This window comes from Archocentrus centrarchus, chromosome 2, assembly GCF_007364275.1.
Source record: "Archocentrus centrarchus isolate MPI-CPG fArcCen1 chromosome 2, fArcCen1, whole genome shotgun sequence".
In the NCBI taxonomy this organism is placed as follows: Eukaryota; Metazoa; Chordata; class Actinopteri; order Cichliformes; family Cichlidae; genus Archocentrus; species Archocentrus centrarchus.
Genome location: NC_044347.1, coordinates 192178 through 209933, shown reverse-complemented (window position 1 = coordinate 209933; position 17756 = coordinate 192178). Strand labels below are relative to the sequence as shown.

Below are 17756 nucleotides of genomic sequence, written 5' to 3'. Positions count from 1 at the left end.
AAGTACAGGAAATCTGTTTTGTTACATTCACACAGTGCCTCAAGGTCAGAGGTGAAGTATAGTCAGCTGTGTTTAGCTCTAGCATTGGTGTTCTCTCCTTCACAGATGTTCTGATCTGATCTGAGGTATGTAAATGAGGATGTAAATCAGCTCTATTCTCCACTGTATCATCTGTACTCTCCTTTATGTGTCAGAAGATGGGCGTGTTTGGCTTCAAAATACAGGTGAGGTGTTTCTGTAACAAAAATGCAGTCAGACCTGTATTTCTGTGAACTGCCCTTGTGACCTGCCCTCAACAGGCCCTGATTGGCCAGCTCGAGGATGAGCCTGCACACGCCTGTGAAAGATGTTATCCAGGTGAGTTTCAGGCAACCACCCCTGAGGATAAGGCATTTTTTTAATCAAAGAAGAAGAAACAGATTACTTGACGGAAGAAGAAGAGTGATGGGTCAGGGACACTCCACCAGCTATCCTCAGGTGAGTCCTCCTCACCTTTAACCTTCACCTGAGCTGGTCCTTTTACCTCCACAGGAAGGTTATCATGGTACATCAGCTCACCTGTCTCCAGGTGATCTTCTCTCTTTCTTACCTGTGGATAGCTGACTGACCAGTGTCTCTCTGTGTGACCTGTTGTATTTGGGCTGAAGTTACTTCCTGTCTCCATTTCCCTCCATTGGAACGGGGTGCCTGGCCCTCATCAGTCTCACCTGTGTGCTGTCACCTGTTTCCCATCTGTGTATTTATGTACTCCAGCTTCTCTCTGTTTGAGTTCACAGAGGAAGTCACAGGACTGGTGTTTTATTTACTTGTGTCCTGACAGGTATGGATGGTAGATCATCAGAGATCATGGTTACCAGTGTGATAGTTATTAGGTGCGCCAGGTTCTGAGCATGCTCACATTTTCATGTGTTTAACTGAGGCTAGCCTGGTCAGCAGTGGTGATGATCAATCTGATAAGTAAACACAGACATCTTCATGACTGTAACACACCTGCTGACACATTTGTCTTTTTCAGTTCAGTGTAGCACCAAATTGCAGTGAATGGTTGTCTCAAGGTACTTCATATAACAGTCTCTGAATAACCCCTCCATTCTACTTCACAGGGCTGGACTTTTAATATTTCTTGCTTGTGTCCAGGTGTCATTACTGTTTGACTTTATCCATCTGACTATTATTTTCTCACTGCTACCAGGTCATTTCTAATTTTTTCACCTGTTTCTATGTTTTTTTTTTAATTTAAATTAATTTAATTTTTTATATATGTCCAGGTGATCCTCATGGGGCTGGACTCTGCTGGAAAGTCAACCATCCTGGCCAGGTTACTGACTGGACAGGTGAGCATCCCCTCCCCCTCGTAACCCCTTCAGGTGAGTGCTGAGTGTGGGACAGGTAGCGTCCAGGTGAGACTGAGTCTCTGTGACCTTCCAGGTAATGGAGACCTCTCCAACCATCGGCTTCAACGTGGGAATGCTGGACCTGGACAAGAAAACGTCTCTGACCTTGTGGGATGTTGGAGGGCAGAAACATATGAGACCCAAGTGGAGGTAAACACTCAATCAATGTCAGGGTTGGGGCTGCTCTTGTCTGTCTGCTCCAGATGTGGCTCTGCTCTTTTTCACTGGTTTCTGTAGCATGGATTTCCCCTCTCTCTTATTCTCTGTTAAAGTAACTCATGCTGAACGTCATGCGCTGATATTTATGTTGAGTTTTCCTCAGTGTTTCAAAATAAAAGCTACATTCAGAAATGTCTATCTTTTGAAATGTTCAGGAGTTTTTAATTTGAAAGGAATACAAGAAGGGCAGCATGGTGACGTGGTGGTTAGCACTGCTGCCTCACAGCTGGACTAACATCTAGAACAGGGCTCTTCAACTTCAGGCTTCGAGAGCCCCTATCCTGCAGGTTTTATATGTGTCCCTGATCCAACACACCTGAATCAAATGGCTGAATTACCGCCTCAGTATACACTCAAGTTCTCCAGAGTCCTGCTAATGACTTCTATATTTGACTCAGGTGTATTGAATTATCTTGCTCATCAATAAATGATGCAGTATAATGTAGTTGTAATGATCCATGATGGACGTTATTGCTAAATGTGTTTCACAGTTCTCTTTAAGTTAGGTTGTTTTGGGGTTGAACCAGAAGGAGATGTTGGGCGGTCGCTCTCGGGAAGGAGGGGTCTTTTTCTTGTGAGAGTTAGAGTTGGCTGTATCCGGTGAGAGCTGTTCTGTTGTGTTCGGCCTGAATAAACAGCGTTAGTAGCGAAACCTCTGCCTGGTGCTTGGGTGACATAACGGAACGTTACACTGGTGTCAGAAGCTTAAACTACGAACTACCACGCCTGGATCTATTGCCAGCGGCTCTGCTCACGGCTCAGGGACACAACTCCCGATTATGCGGAGGAACACGGTTAAGAAGGAGGAGCAGGAGATGGATATCCGACCTGCTCGCAGCGTGAGGGAAGCGGCGCTCCAGCTGGCTGCTGAGGCTGGGTTCTCCCCAGGTTTGTCTTGGCCGGAGGGCCGTTCGCGCCATGAACGCGTCTGACTGCACTGATGTACATATTAGTGGAATATAGTCTACATTCTTTTATCTTTTAATTAGTCTCTGCACTGTATATTTTGTAATTTTGTAATATTGTGCTATAGTTATAGCTCTAATATCTCTGTATATTTGCAATTTGTATACTTGTATATTGTCTTATAGTTTTTATACTTATTTGTTTTTTTTTCTGTAAGCACGAAGTACCGCAGCAATTTCCTAATGCTGTGAACCTGTTCACCCATATGGCAATAAAACCTTCTGATTCTGATTCTGATTCTGATTCTGATTCTGATCACCATTTCGGCGTGACGGAGCTGAGGTCATGTGATGTAAACAATGATGGCAGTGCCCATGCACAGCCAGCTACGGTAAACATAAAGACACCCAGGTTCAGCGATAAGACGCCGTGGGAAGTGTTTATTGTTCAGTTTGAACTATTAGCTGCTGCAGCTGGCTGGTCTGAGGAACATAAAGCACTGCAATTAGCTCTGTGCCTGTGTGAGGATGCAGCAGCATGCCTGCTGCTGCTGAGTGAAAGAGAGAGGGGAGACTATACTGCTCTAGTTGGGGCACTCCAGAGACGGTTTGGGCAGTATAACCAGCCTGTGCTACTGAGGTCAGAGTTTCACAACAGACGGAGACTGCCTGGAGAACCGCTGCGTATCCTGGCCCATGACACTGAGTGCCTCTGCAGGCGGACCTATGACAACATGCCCCTTGCAGTGCAGACAGAGCTCGCCCATGATCAGTTCCTACAGGCCCTCAGTCCCAAAGAGCTCCGTATTCAGACACAGCTTGCTCGTCCAACCACACTCAGTGCAGCTCTGGAGTTGGCGTTGGAGAGGGAGATGCTGACAGGAACTCCTGGAGGGGCTGAGGATTCACCAGTTGTCAGAGCAACATCTGCACCTGCTGAGCGTATGGAGAGGCAGGGGGGACCACACAGCATGACCCAGACGGCTGCTCTTCAGTCACCTTCTCCCCGTGCTGGCACACGCCGCTGACCACAAAGCTGCTGGGGATGTGGACAAGCTGGACATCTCATCAGGCAGTGCCCCAGGTTTGCAGCGGCGCAGGGAAATGGTCAGGGGCCCGTGTAGCTGGGAGTACACGGGCCGTCGTGACCAACACCCCCACACCACCCACATTGTCACCTGGCATGGTCATTACTGTAGGCTGGACCCAAGTTGGTGACTTTTGCCACATTCCGGTGATGGTTGATGGGGTATCCTGCACAGCACTCTTCGACACTGGGTCCAACGCAACACTGGTCCGACCTGACATCATTCCAGGTGGGACTGCCATGCAAACAACTGATGTGCAGCTTAAGACAGTGACTGGTGACCTGGCCCCCATAAAAGGGAGGGGAATGTTTCAGTTTAAGGTTGGAGACCTAACCATGCCTTTTGCTGCCTGGGTGGCTGACGTCCAGGATGCCTGCATCCTGGGGCTGGAATTTTTACGAGCCATTGATGGTGTGCTGGACCTCGGAAAAGGCTGTCTATTACTCCCAGGAGAAGAGAGGGTGCAGCTTAAACCCCCATCTTCAAACCCATCCCCTGCTGTAATAGCGGCTTGCACCTCGGAGTCCCCTGTATTACCACTAGTTGAACAGCGAACTGATGAAGAGGAGAGGCTGTCAGCAGTGAGGAACGTCTGGTCCAGGAACTGTGAGGGCCTGACTCAGCAGCAGCAAGGAAGTCTATGGCAGGTGCTCCTGGACTTTAAAGACATTTTTGCCCTCACAGAGTGTGATGTAGGCCTGACACACTTGGTGGAACACGTTATCGACACTGGGGATGCTCGTCCTGTTAAAGTGCGCCCTCGTCGTCTTCCTCTGGCTCATCAGGAGGTGGCTGACCAAGAACTGTGTGAGATGCTAAAGATGGGCATCATAGAGCCATTTGAAAGTCCCTGGGCATCTGCTGTGGTGATGGTGCCCAAGAAGAACAGTCCATGAATGCGCTTCTGCGTGGACTACAGGCCACTTAATAAAGTTACTAAAAAGGACTCTCATCCCCTTCCCAGAATCGACGAGTCTCTCGACCTGGTGGCAGGTTCTTCTTGGTTCTCCACCCTGGACCTGCAAAGTGGTTACTGGCAGGTGCCTCTGTCCCCAGATTCCAGACCAAAGACGGCCTTTTGCATGAACAGGGGACTGTGGCAGTTCAGAGTCCTGAGCTTTGGCCTGTGCAACGCCCCAGCCACCTTTGAGAGACTTATGGACGGTGTGCTGGCTGGTGTCCCAAGACAGCAGTGTCTGGTCTACCTGGACGACCTCCTGGTGCATGGGACCTCTTTTGAAACCACCTTGGATACCCTGAGATAGGTAATGGAGAGAGTAAGGGCCACAGGCCTTAAGCTGCACCTGGACAGGTGCCACTTCATGAAGAGGGAGGTGGAGTTCCTTGGTCACAATTTGGGTCGGGAGGGCATCAGCACTTTGGAGGAAAAAGTGCAGACCATTAAGGACTGTCCCACTCCCGCAGACCAGGTGCAACTAAAAAGCTTCCTGGGACTGGCGTCATATTACAGGAAGTTCGTGAAAGGCTTCTCCTCCATAGCTGCACCACTCTTTCACCTGCTGCAGAAGGATCACGACTTCAGCTGGACCCAAGACTGTCAGCAGGCATTCGACACCCTGCGCAGATCCCTGACGGAGTCTCCAATCCTTGCCCCACCTGACCCCGCCCTACCATTTGTCCTGGACACAGATGCAAGTAGTGTGGGACTGGGAGCCGTGCTTTCGCAGGTCGGACCTGAAGGTGAGAAGGTGGTGGCATACTTCAGCCAGGTCCTGAATAAGAGTGAGCGACGCTATTGTGTCACACGGCGGGAGCTCCTGGCTGTGGTGATGGCGGTGAGACACTTTAAGTACTACCTGTGTGGGGGTGCCTGGGTGGCTTAGTGGTGAAGCCGGTGACCACATACACACGCCGTGTTGCGGTGCGGGCGGCCCGGGTTCGAGTCCTGGCCCGGTGCCGATTTGCCCGCGTGTCTTCCTTTGTATCTTTCCCCCATTTCCTGTCTCTCTCCACTGTCACGAAAAGCCGCTGTGGCCAAAAATGGAAAAAAAAAAAAAAGTACTACCTGTGTGGCACACCTTTTATCATCAGGACTGATCACGCCACCCTCCAGTGGCTTATGTCTTTCAGAGAACCAGAGGGGCAGGTGGCTCATTGGCTGGAGGAGCTCCAGGCCTTTAATTTCACTGTGGAGCACAGAGCAGGGGCACACCACTCCAATGCGGATGCACTATCCCGCCGCCCATGTGCAGCGACAGGCTGCCGTTATTGTGAGAAGCGGGAGGAGAAGGAGAGGGACCTCACAGCAACAGCTAATCCCGCACAGCTCTCCTGCAGGGCACTCCTAGTGGTGGACACGGCAGAATGGAGGGCCCAGCAGGAGCAAGACACCACCTGCTACCAGTACTACAATGGCTTGAGAACGAGCAGCGACCTAACTGGGATGAGGTTACCTGGCTCTCTATCGCCACCAAAGGGCTGTGGGCCAAGTTCAATGCTCTAAGGTTGGACAAGGGAGTGCTGCAGTGCAGCTGGAAAGATCCTGCCACAGGTGAGGAAAGGTGGCAAGTTGTGGTGCCCAAGTCGCTAAGGCCAGCGGTGCTGGAAGCGTGCCATGGGAGTAGAGGTGCTGGCCACTTTGGCGTGTCAAAGACGCTTCGCCGCCTGCGCCAGGGTTACTACTGGGTGCGTAGAGATGTGGAGGGCTTCTGCCGAAGCTGTGACTCCTGTGCCACCCACAAAGGTCCGCTGGACCAGTCCCGTGCTCAACTTCAACAGCAACCAGCAGGAGCACTGATGGAGCGAGTGGCTGTGGACATCATGGGGCCATTTCCCCGGACTGATAGGGGAAACCGCTATGTGCTTGCTGCTATGGACTATTTTACCAAGTGGCCGGAAGCATACGCCATCCCAGACCAGGAGGCGGAGACAGTGGCTGACATGAGGCGTAGAGCGCACCAAACACCACTGCCGAGCATCCTGTTGGCTAATGTCCAGTCACTGGATAACAAGCTGGACGAACTCAGGGCCAGGATACAGTTTCAGAGGGACATAAGGGACTGCAACATCATCTGTCTCACGGAGACATGGCTGACCCCCCTCATACCGGACCACGCCGTACAGCCGTCGGAGTTCTTCAGTGTTCATCGCACGGATAGAACGAGTGAGTCTGGAAAATCAAGAGGAGGAGGTGTGTGCCTAATGATTAATAACAACTGGTGTGACAGTAGGAATGTTGTCCCTCTGAAACAATCATGTTCACCTAACCTGGAGCTCCTAACCCTGAAATGCCGTCCCCACTACCTGCCCCGCGAGTTCACTTCGGTCATCTTCAGCGCCGTCTATATTCCACCTCAGGCGGACACAAACACTGCACTATCCGAGCTACATGAGGCTATTTCCACCTATCAGGCTAACCAGCGTGATGTGGCTCTCATCGTAGCCGGGGACTTTAACAGTGCAAACTTGAAAAAGGTAATACCGGAGTTTATTCAACACATCGACTGCCCCACCAGAGGAGAGAGGACCCTAGACCACTGCTACTCTCCATTCAAAGATGGCTACAAAGCAACGCCTCTTCCGCCTTTTGGGAAGTCTGACCACACCGCTGTCCTTCTCATGCCAAAATACAAACAACGGCTCAGGCAGGAACCCCCTGCTGTGAGAGAAGTGACACGGTGGTCTGATCAAACAGAGGCCGCTCTGCAGGGTGCGTTGGATTCAACCGACTGGGACATGTTTCGCAGCAGTGCGGGCGGAGACATCGAGGAGTTTACGGAAACTGTTGTGGGATTTATTGGGAAAGTTGTTGATGACACTTCACTTAGGAGGACCATCAGGACTTTTCCCAACCAGAAGCCGTGGGTGGATAAATCTGTCCGCGACGCCCTGAGGTCCCGCACCGTTGCCTACAACTCCGGCCTCGCCTCTGGGAACATGGAGGACTACAAGGTTGCATCATACAACGTCCGCAGAGCGGTGAAAGAGGCAAAACATCACTACGGCCGCAGACTGGAACAGCAACTACAACAGTCTGACTCCAGGGGACTGTGGCAGGGACTACGCACCATCACGGACTACAAAGCACCACACACACACCCGGTGAGTGCTGACGCTTCTCTGGCTGATGAACTCAACATCTTCTTTGCGCGCTTTGAGTCGGGAAGCCGACAGCCCGCTGCGCTCCCGGCCGGAGGGGCGGAGACACTCACTGTGACGGAGCGCGATGTGAGGAGGGCGTTTAGACGTGTAAACACCAGGAAAGCGGCTGGACCAGACGGTATTAGTGGACGTGTCCTTAAGACCTGCGCTGACCAGCTGGCACCTGTGTTTACACTGATATTCAACCTCTCACTGGAACTGTGTGTGATTCCCACCTGCTTTAAAAAGTCCATCATAGTCCCTGTCCCAAAGAAACCACACCCCAGCAGCCCCAATGACTTCAGGCCCATAGCACTCACCTCTGTGGTGATGAAGTGTTTTGAGAGACTCATCAAGACATTCATCACCTCCTCACTGCCCACCACCCTCGACCCACTACAGTTTGCATACCGGCCAGACAGATCCATAGATGACGCCATATCCTTCCTCCTCCACAAGACCCTTTCACACATAGACACTGGTAAGAGGAACTATGTGAGAGTGCTGTTTGTAGATTACAGCTCAGCATTCAACACCATAGTTCCCTCCAGGCTGGTCTCTAAGCTGCTGGACCTGGGCCTGGGCCCATCCCTGTGCAGGTGGGTTCACAGCTTCCTGACCAGCAGACCACAGGTGGTACGAGTGGGTCACCTCACCTCATCCTCCCTCACCCTCAACACTGGATCCCCCCAAGGCTGTGTGCTCAGCCCTCTGCTGTACTCACTGTACACCCATGACTGCGAGGCCACGTCAGAGTCCAACGTCATCATCAAGTTTGCTGACGACACTGCTGTTGTGGGACTAATCTCCCACAATGAGGAGACAGCCTACAGGAGAGAGGTCTCCCGCCTGGAGAACTGGTGCCAGGAGAACCACCTCCTGCTCAACGTCAGCAAAACAAAGGAACTGATCGTGGACTTCAGCAGGAAGCAACAGAGGGACTACCATCCACTTGTCATCAGTGGTGCTGAGGTGGAAAGAGTGGACACTTTCAAATACCTGGGAGTGACCATCTCACAGGACCTGTCCTGGACTCATCACATAAACATCACTGTGAAGAAGGCCAGACAGCGTCTCTACCTCCTCAGGCGGCTGAGAGACTTCAAGCTCCCACTCAAGGTGCTCAGGAACTTTTACACCTGCACCATCGAGAGCATCATGCGTGGGAGCATCACCACCTGGATGGGAAACTGCACCAAGCAGGACTTCATGGCCCTAAAAAGGGTGGTTCGTTCAGCTGAACGGACCATCAGAACCACCCTCCCCAACCTGCAGGACATTTACACCAAGCAGTGCAGGCTGAGGGCCATGAAGATCCTAAAACAGCCCAGCCACCCCGGACACTCTCTCTTCTCCCTGCTCCCATCAGGCCGGCGTTACCGCTGCCTGAGGACTAAGACTGAAAGGTTGAAGAAGAGTTTTTACCCACAAGCCATCCGTCTGCTCAACTCTGAGCCCTAACTGGACCATTATTGCACAATGTAAATATTATAATTTATAATTTATAATCTATAATTCCACGTAAAAGTGTGCATAGTGTATAGTATATAGAGTATAGTGTATAGTGTGAATTACTTTTTTTATTTTTATTCTTCTTATTATTATTATTTATATGTGTGTGTATATATGGTTGCAGGTACAAAATACATTTCACTGTGCATTGTACTGTGTATAACTGTGCATGTGACAAATAAACACTATCTTAATCTTAATCTTAACATTAGTGGAGGGAATGTTCAGCAGATTTGGAACGGCAGGGGTCCTTCACAGTGACCAAGGCCGTAACTTTGAGTCCAGGGCGTTTGCTGCCATGTGCGAACGCCTTGGAATTCAGAAGACCCGCACCACGCCACTCCACCCCCAGAGTGATGGCCTGGTGGAAAGGTTTAATAGGACACTGGCCCAGCAGGTAGCCATCATCACGACAGAACACCAGCGTGACTGGGACACTCACCTCCCACTCATCCAAATGGCCTATAGGTCGGCCGTCCAGGACTCCACCCAGTGTACACCTGCCCTGCTCATGTTAGGGAGAGAACTAAGGACCCCTGCTGATGGTCGCTCTCAGGAGGGGTCTTTTTCTTGTGAGAGTTAGAGTTGGCTGTATCCGGTGAGAGCTGTTCTGTTGTGCCGGCCTAAATAAACAGTGTTAGTAGCGAAACCTCTGGCTTTTGCTTGGGTGACATAACGGAACATTACAATATATTTTATAACTTAGTTCAGGTGTTAGCATATTTAGAGTTAAATCTCAAGAAATAATATAAGTAGGGGTCTTCGGCCCAGTGGCATCTCAAAATTTTCAAATCTGGCCCAGAAGAAAAAGTAATTGAATAGGCCTGGTATATAGTGTATAGTGTGAATTACTTATTTTTCTTTTTTTTCTTCTTATTTATATGTGTGTGTATATATGATTGCAGGTACAAAATACATTTCACTGTGCATTGTACTGTGTATAACTGCGCATGTGACAAATAAACACTATCTAATCTAATCTAATCATATAGCTCATTAAGAAAATCACCAACATTCTCAGAGGACAAACCAGTCTTTGCAGATAAACATGACATCAGATAAACATCCCGATCAATTGTCGATGTGTTGGTGGGCTGAGGTTTCCATTTCTGCTGCTGAGAGCCATGCTCCCTCCCCACTGAAGTGGGCTGCAGAAAAGGCTGTACAGACGTTGGGGATATCCGCGGTGTTATACCACATGGTGCCGGAGAAAACTCCCTCCGCTGCTGCTGGGTCAATTCCTCTTCCTCCATGGCTGCTCCAACTGCGAGAGGGAAGAGAGGGAAGTGAACGGAGAGGCAGGTGAGGGAGCGGCTGGCGCCAAAAACAGTCCGCCCTCTCGACAGACCTGCGGTTTAGGCGGGGGAGGTGAGCGGCATCGCTGGGGACCTTTCAAAAATGCAGATCCTCCCCAAGCCAGGCGAGAGCCGTGGTAATTTTCTATATCTGCAGGGTTCATTGTGGTCGCGTCGTTCTGTCATGGATCGGCTATGTGGCAGGCAGGAAGTGGACCCCAATGCACACAAGGTAGGATGATGATAATTTAGCCTTTATTTGGCGAGTGCAGAACAGAAAAAGAGGCAAATGCAGCTAAACAGGAAGATAACCAGACTTGAATTCCAAGAACTACAGAGAAACACAGAAGGAACACAGCAGGGGAGCAAATGACGATGACACGACAACAGGCTAAGAAAACACCGGACCTAAATACACAAGGATAACAAGGGGAGTGGGAACAGCTGGGAAACACAGGAAATACTAATCATAAAGACAAGACCAAGGGAAGCAAAACTGAACATGATAGACAGAGACCAAATGACTATCAAAATAAAACAGGAAGTCAAACGGGGGAACAAGGACGCAGACCTGACACATGGAACGCAAGGAACTAGAAATAAACTGAGGACAAATATAAAAGATAACAAAAAACACTGGGCCCAGGACCATGACATGTACAGGTGTACCCTGCCTCTTGCCTCTACCCAAACTGCCTCTATGTCAGCTGGGGTAGACTCCAGCCCCCCACAACCCTGAACAGGTGTTATGGAAATTTATTTATCAAATGAGAGAGACAAGATTCCATTACATGGTTTATTGCTCGTACGAGAAGAAGTCACATACACACCCAAAGGAATGTAAATGAGTTCTGAATCTTTCACAGAAACACAATGTACTTATGCCCTTTTACACCCCCCTATTCTCCCCCTCCTTAACCCACCAATAAAGAAGAGGGGATCCTCTCCCAGTTACATGTTCCTGCCTAATGAGAAATTAACCAGAAGGACACTAACCCTAAAGAATGTGACCCGATTAACACAGAGGGTCCTGAGAGAGGAAGGGTGTGTGGGTTACAGATAAGGGAATGGTCATCTGGACAGTTTTTACAACCTACAGGTCACTCTGTGTTCAGCCTACTCCCTAGTGGAACAACAAACAAGAGGTTAAATTAAAATTTTCCATCACAACAGGATCAGCAGAAGAAAATGGATGGGATACAGGAAGTATAGAGTTAATGTCTGTCATGATCCTGGGCCAGTGGCCCGGCATTTTGAGTTCTTTTAGTGATGTTCTGTTTTGTTGTATCTTCTGGTTGTTAGTTTTTTCTTACAGTCTAGTTTCTCAGTTGTTGTTGTTTTGTATTGTTTTGGTTTTTTGTTAATTATAGGTTATTCTGATTTTCCTGGGTTCCCATCTTCCTGTGTCTTTATCCTGTGTCTGTGCTCCTCTGTGTATCTGTCTCCCCGTGTTCTTTTGTGCTGCCCGTTTGTCTTTATTGTTTGTGTCTCAGGTGTCTGTGTCTTCCCTGTTCAGTTGTTCCCTGTCTGGTGTCAGCTTAGGTGTTACTGGATTCTGTTTAGTTGTGTTTAGATTCCCTCTGTGTGTCAGTCTCCTTATGTGTCAAGTCTGTGTGTACCATGTTGGGTTACTTCCTGTCTTATTTTGACAGTTCCTTGTCCTGTGTGCTTGTGTTTTGCGTTACCTCCCTGAGTCTCGTTAGTGTTATTCTGTTCACCTGTTACCCCAGCTGTTTCCACTCACCCCTTGTTTCCTCTGTGTATTTATTGTCTGAGTTTCCCCTGTCAGAGTCTTGTGGTCTTGTGGCTGTGTTTCCCTGTTTTCTCCAGCTCTTTAAACCTCCAGGAATCTTTTGTTATTTTTCCAGTATAGGTTTCATTTGTTTGTTTGCGGCTTTAGTTTTTTTTTTTTTTTTTTGCCATTTCCTTTGTTCTTTTGCCATAATAAAGGACAAACATCACTCTGATGCTCTCCAGAAGCAGTATTTGGTTGTTGATGATGGTGCTGCTGCTGTCTTTGAGGCTGTACCTGGATGACTGTGAGGCGCTGGTCTTTGTAGTAGACAGCAGCGATCAGAGTCGGATGGCGGAGGCTAAGGCGGCTCTGAAGAAGATTCTGGGTGAAGAGAAGCTGCAAGGAGTTCCTCTCATGGTTCTGGCCAACAAGAAGGATCTACCCAATTGCATGAACATCCGGGAGGTAGGAACCACTCCAGTTCTCCCAGTACAGGAGACTGGGGGATCAAAGTGGTCTGAAACCAGACTCTCTGGACTACAAATCAGGGTTTGCATTCACAAAGCTTCCCAGGGAAGTAAATATTCATATTCATGAGGTTTTCGAAGAATTTCCCCTTAAAGTTTAGACTAAATTCTGGTACAAATAATTTTGTCAAAAGAAGCTACTGAGGCAGAAAACTGTGGGAATGAGGGAGACAATAAGAGGCTGAAGATATTTTCAGTGAGAGGAAAAAATGAGGGAAAGATGTTGTAGAACTACAGTACAGGAGCACATCTGAACAATACTCTGCAGCATCTTGTTTATTATTCATTGTGTTCCATGCTTGGCCATTGGGACAGTATATCAGACTTTTACTGGCCCATAAAACACATGAAATTATTTTATATATTACTGCTTAATTTGTTCATAGATAAAATTTGTATTAAAAAAAAGACAAAAACAAACCGAATGGACAAAGAAGAAGTTTGATCTTCTAGTCATACCTTTTTGAAGCGCCATAAATAACATAATTATCCTTCTCACTGATGTCACAGTTTAGTTCCTGCTCAGAGCTGCCTTCATTGGTTTTCTCTCAAAGATTCTTGAAAGAGTAGTTGTAAAACAGCTAACTGATCATCTGCAGAGGAACGGTTTATTTGAAGAGTTTCAGTCAGGTTTCAGAATTCATCACAGTACAGAAACAGCATTAGTGAAGGTTACAAATGATCTTCTTACAGCCTCTGACAGTGGACTCATCTCTGTTCTTGTCCTGTTGGACCTCAGTGCAGCTTTGATACTGTTGACCATAACATTTTATTACAGAGATTAGAGCATATTATAGGTATTAAAGGTACTGTACTGCAGTGGTTTGAATCATATTTATCTCATAGACTCCAATTTGTTCATGTAAATGGGGAGTCTTCTTCACACACTAAGGTTAATTATGGAGTTCCACAGGGTTCTGTGCAGAGGCGATTGCTCTAAGACTGCAAGGGAAGCTCAGCTTCCCCTAAAATGTCAAAAAATAAGTGGTCAAATATATACTGTTGTGTGTACATGTCATTGACTAAATATGCGCTATACAACGCGCTCAACTTTTGTTCAGAATCAGCTTCTTATCACTGGTAACGACGCGGCTTTCCTCTCACTCATTCCCGCAGCTTCCCAGTGCTTTAAACAGTGTGGACGCTGAGCGTCTACAGAGTTCAATAGCGAAGCAAAGAAAGCAGCGAAACGAGACGAGTCATTGGATAAATGCTGGGCTTTGTCCCGCCCATCGGACGCTCAGCGTCTCTGGGGGTCTGTGGGGCAGTGGGCTGGCCTTGGCTGGCCCGGACGCTCAGTTTCTGCATGATGATTGGATGATCTGTCTGAGGCTGAATCCCTTTTTGATTGACAGCGAAATGAGCGAATCAGTGATCTTTTGGTGTAAACATCCGTGGGAGCATTTTAAAATTTTCATTCTGTTCTGAGTTGAATCCTCTTAGCGGCATTTTCTTTGTTAAAAACGACTAGCAGAAAAAAACAAAAAAAACAAAAAATGACAAGCGACAAATCGAGCTTCTATTTCTGGTGGGGTTTTTTTGTAGCTGCTTGTGTTTGGAGACTGACTTCTATCACTCTTTCTGACTTCTATTGCAGTTTCTGTCCAGCGGGTGCTGCTGTATAAATAAACTGACACATTTTATGATGTAGGCCGAAATTGAGCTTCCCCTCCTTGAAAGACCAGCATCCGCCACTGGTTCTGTGCTAGGACCAATTTTATTATACATGCATTATACATATTGATTATACTAGATTATAATATTTTTATTTTCATTTTAGAGAGTTTGATTTTCTGTTACATGGCACTGAACAGGAGTGGCCCTCCAATCTCATTGTACATCCTGTATAATGACAATGTCCTGGTCGTGGAACGCTGGACCAGCTCTTTATCCTCTCATATATATTTGAGTGTGCATGGAGGTTTGCCCAACCAGTCTACATGTGCTTTGAGGACTTGGAGAAGGCATTCGACCGTGTCCCTCAGGGTATCCTGTGGGAGGTCCTGTGGGAGTATGGGGTGTCTGGCCCGTTGTTGTGAGCCATTCAGTCTCTGTACAACCGCAGTGAGAGCTTGGTCCGTATAGCCGGTAATAAGTCGGATTCCTTTCCTGTGGGTGTTGGACTCCATCAGGGCTGCCCTTTGTCACCAATTCTGTTCATAATTTTTATGGACAGAATTTCTAGGCGTAGCCAGGTGGCGAAAGGCTTCTTCCTTGGTGGCCTCAGAATCTCATCTCTGCTCTTTGCAGATGATGTGGTCCTGTTGGCTTCATAAAGGGGTGGCCTCCAGCTCGCAGTGGAACGGTTCGCAGCCGAGAGTGAAGCGGCTGGCATGAGAATCAGCACCTCTAAGTCTGAGGCCATGGCCCTCAGCCGGAAAAGGGTGGAGTGCCCTCTCCAGCTCAGGGACGAGTTCTTGCCCCAAGTGGAGGAGTTCAAGTATCTCGGGGTCTTGTTCACTAATGATGGAAGAAGGGAGCGGGAGATCGACAGGAGGATCGGGGCTGCTTCTGCAGTGATGCGGACGCTGCACCGGTCTGTCGTGGTGAAGATGGAGCTTAGTGTAAAAGCGAAGCTCTCGATTTACCGGTCGATCTACGTTCCTACCCTCACCTATGGTCATGAGCTTTGGGTAGTGACCGAAAGAATAAGATCGCGAATACAAGCGGCAGAAATTAGTTTCCTTTGAAGGCTGGCTGGCCTCTCCCTTAGAGATAAGGTGAGGAGTGCGGCCATTCGCGAGGGGCTCAGAGTAGAGCTGCTGCTCCTCCTCATCGAAAGGAGCCAGTTGAGGTGGCTCAGGCATCTGATTAGGATGCCTCCTGGCCGCCTCTTAGGTGAGGTGTTCCGGGCATGTCCCATCGGGAGGAGGCCCCATGGTAGACCCAGGACACGCTGGGGAGATTATATATCTCGGCTAGCCTGAGAACGCTTTGGGGTCCCTCTGGATGAGCTGAAGGAGGTGGCTGGGGAGAGGGAAGTCTGGGCTTCTCTGCTTAGGCTCCTGCCCCCGCGGCCCGGCCCTGGATAAGCGGAAGAGGATGGATGGATGGATGGATGGATGGATGGATGGATGGATATTACTCTAATCCTTTGTTTGACTTCCATTGAGACTTGAGAATCTACATTTCATTCACATTGCGTTTCATAGTCTCAATGACAATAAAGCTGAGTCTGTGCTATAGCTTTATTATAAATCCCATCTGGTGGCCAACTCGCAGTACTTTTATAGCCCACCAGATAGCCATGGCCCACAGTTTAGGAAGTGCTGCTGTAAAATTTAAAAAGGTGAATTAGCCATGTGCAAATATTTGATTTCCTCAGCAGGACAGAGCTGACTGTCTCAGGAGCTCCTTCAGGGGGTCCATAAAAACTAACCCTCTTCATCTGAGTTTAGTCTGAAGCTTCAGGGGAAATCTGATGCATCACAATCTGAGTCACATGTACATAAAATAACTTCAGTCATATTCCTAAGTGTGTGTGACTCGTGTGCACATGAGCTCGGATGGTAAAATCTAATCCTAAAGGCTTTTTCATGAACTTCATCTAACAAAGATGTACATTATTTACTCTAATCTGATTACATATTTCCCCAGTAACTGACTACTTCTTTGCTCTGACTCCTCCCCCTCAGGTGTCCAACCAGCTGGAACTCCCCAGCTACACAGACAGACATTGGGAGATTCAGGCCTGCAGTGCCGTAAAGGGACTCGGCCTCCAGCAGGCCTTCATCTCAGTCAGCAAGATGATCAAAAAACCAATAATTTAGCACTGAAGCTGCTTGTATCAGTAATAAAACATTTATTTTTCAAATGGTTTATCATGTTGATTGACATCAAATCAATATTTTAAATGATCACATCAGGTTTTCTAGTTCTTCAGCTCTTCAGACTTGAGTATTGATACAGTGGTTTGCAAACGTATTCATACCCCTTGAACTTTTCCATATTTTGTCACATTACAACCACAAACATAAATATATTTTACTGGAATTTAATGTGAAAGACCAACACAAAGTGGTATACAATTGTGAAGTGAAAAGAAAATTATCCATGATTTAAAACATTTTTTACAAATAAAAAAACTGATAAGTGCGGTGTGCAAAAGTATTCAGCCCCCTGCGCAGTGTTGTAGTCAAGACCACCTAAACCGAGACCGAGACAAGACCAAGACCAGGGTGTATCAAGACCGAGACAACACCAAGACTTTTAGGATCCAAGACCAAGTCAAGACCAAGACTGAGGGACGGCAAGACCGAGACAAGGCCCAGACCAGTGCCTGATGTTATATGACACAATAAAATATGAAACATGATCAGAATCACTTCTCAAATTGATCTGAAAGATCCACATTCCCATAAAATCATGTAGATATTAAACACTTATTAAACAATTTAACCATCTTTATTTAATACTCCTGGGTGACCTCCATCATTTATCACAGAATGTAAAACAATTATTCAGAGTTCATCACAATAGTCTTAACTGTTCTCTACCTTTAATAAACAATATATAAAGTTATGTTGTTTTTAAAACCAACAACAATCTTTGTAAAAATGTGCGCTATTTCAAAACCACATAGCTAAATGTGAAAAATGGCAAAACAGTTATCGACAGTAAGAACTAAAGCCACAAGTTTCTCTCTTATACAGATTAAAGCTTCAGTATGTAACTTTATAAATCTGTTTTTTTACATATTTTTTTAAAACTGTCACCATGTCAGGATAGTATGAGACAGATAATCTGTGAAAAAAATCAAGCTCCTCCACCTCCTCCATGAACTGCTCATAGTCAAAAACAACCAATCAGAGCCAGGATGAGGGTCAATCACTGTCAATCACTCCTTGTGTATGCCGCTCAATGTAGTGGTGTACGATACTTCAAGATTTGGTATCGATTCGATGCCAAGTAAATAGAGGGCCAGTATCACAGATACTGATATCTGCTGTCATTGGTAGCCATGGTAACTACAGGGTTCTA

General features: G+C 47.5%; 1 protein-coding gene across 2 annotated transcripts; it reads left to right on the top strand.

Moving 5' to 3' along the window:
* Positions 1 to 322: 322 nt before the first annotated feature.
* On the top strand, positions 323 to 16711 carry arl11 (ADP-ribosylation factor-like 11). 2 transcript variants are annotated; one of them, XM_030750171.1, is made up of 5 exons: positions 323 to 477; positions 1269 to 1334; positions 1429 to 1544; positions 12492 to 12714; positions 16412 to 16711. In XM_030750171.1, exons 1-5 carry the CDS (start codon positions 445 to 447, stop codon positions 16544 to 16546), a joined length of 573 nt encoding a protein of 190 aa, XP_030606031.1. In that variant the 5' UTR covers positions 323 to 444; the 3' UTR covers positions 16547 to 16711. The 2 variants fall into 2 exon arrangements, with proteins under 2 accessions (XP_030606031.1, XP_030606038.1); XM_030750178.1 differs by having other exon boundaries at positions 324 to 477; positions 12537 to 12714; positions 16412 to 16685.
* The last annotated feature ends 1045 nt before the right edge of the window (positions 16712 to 17756 follow it).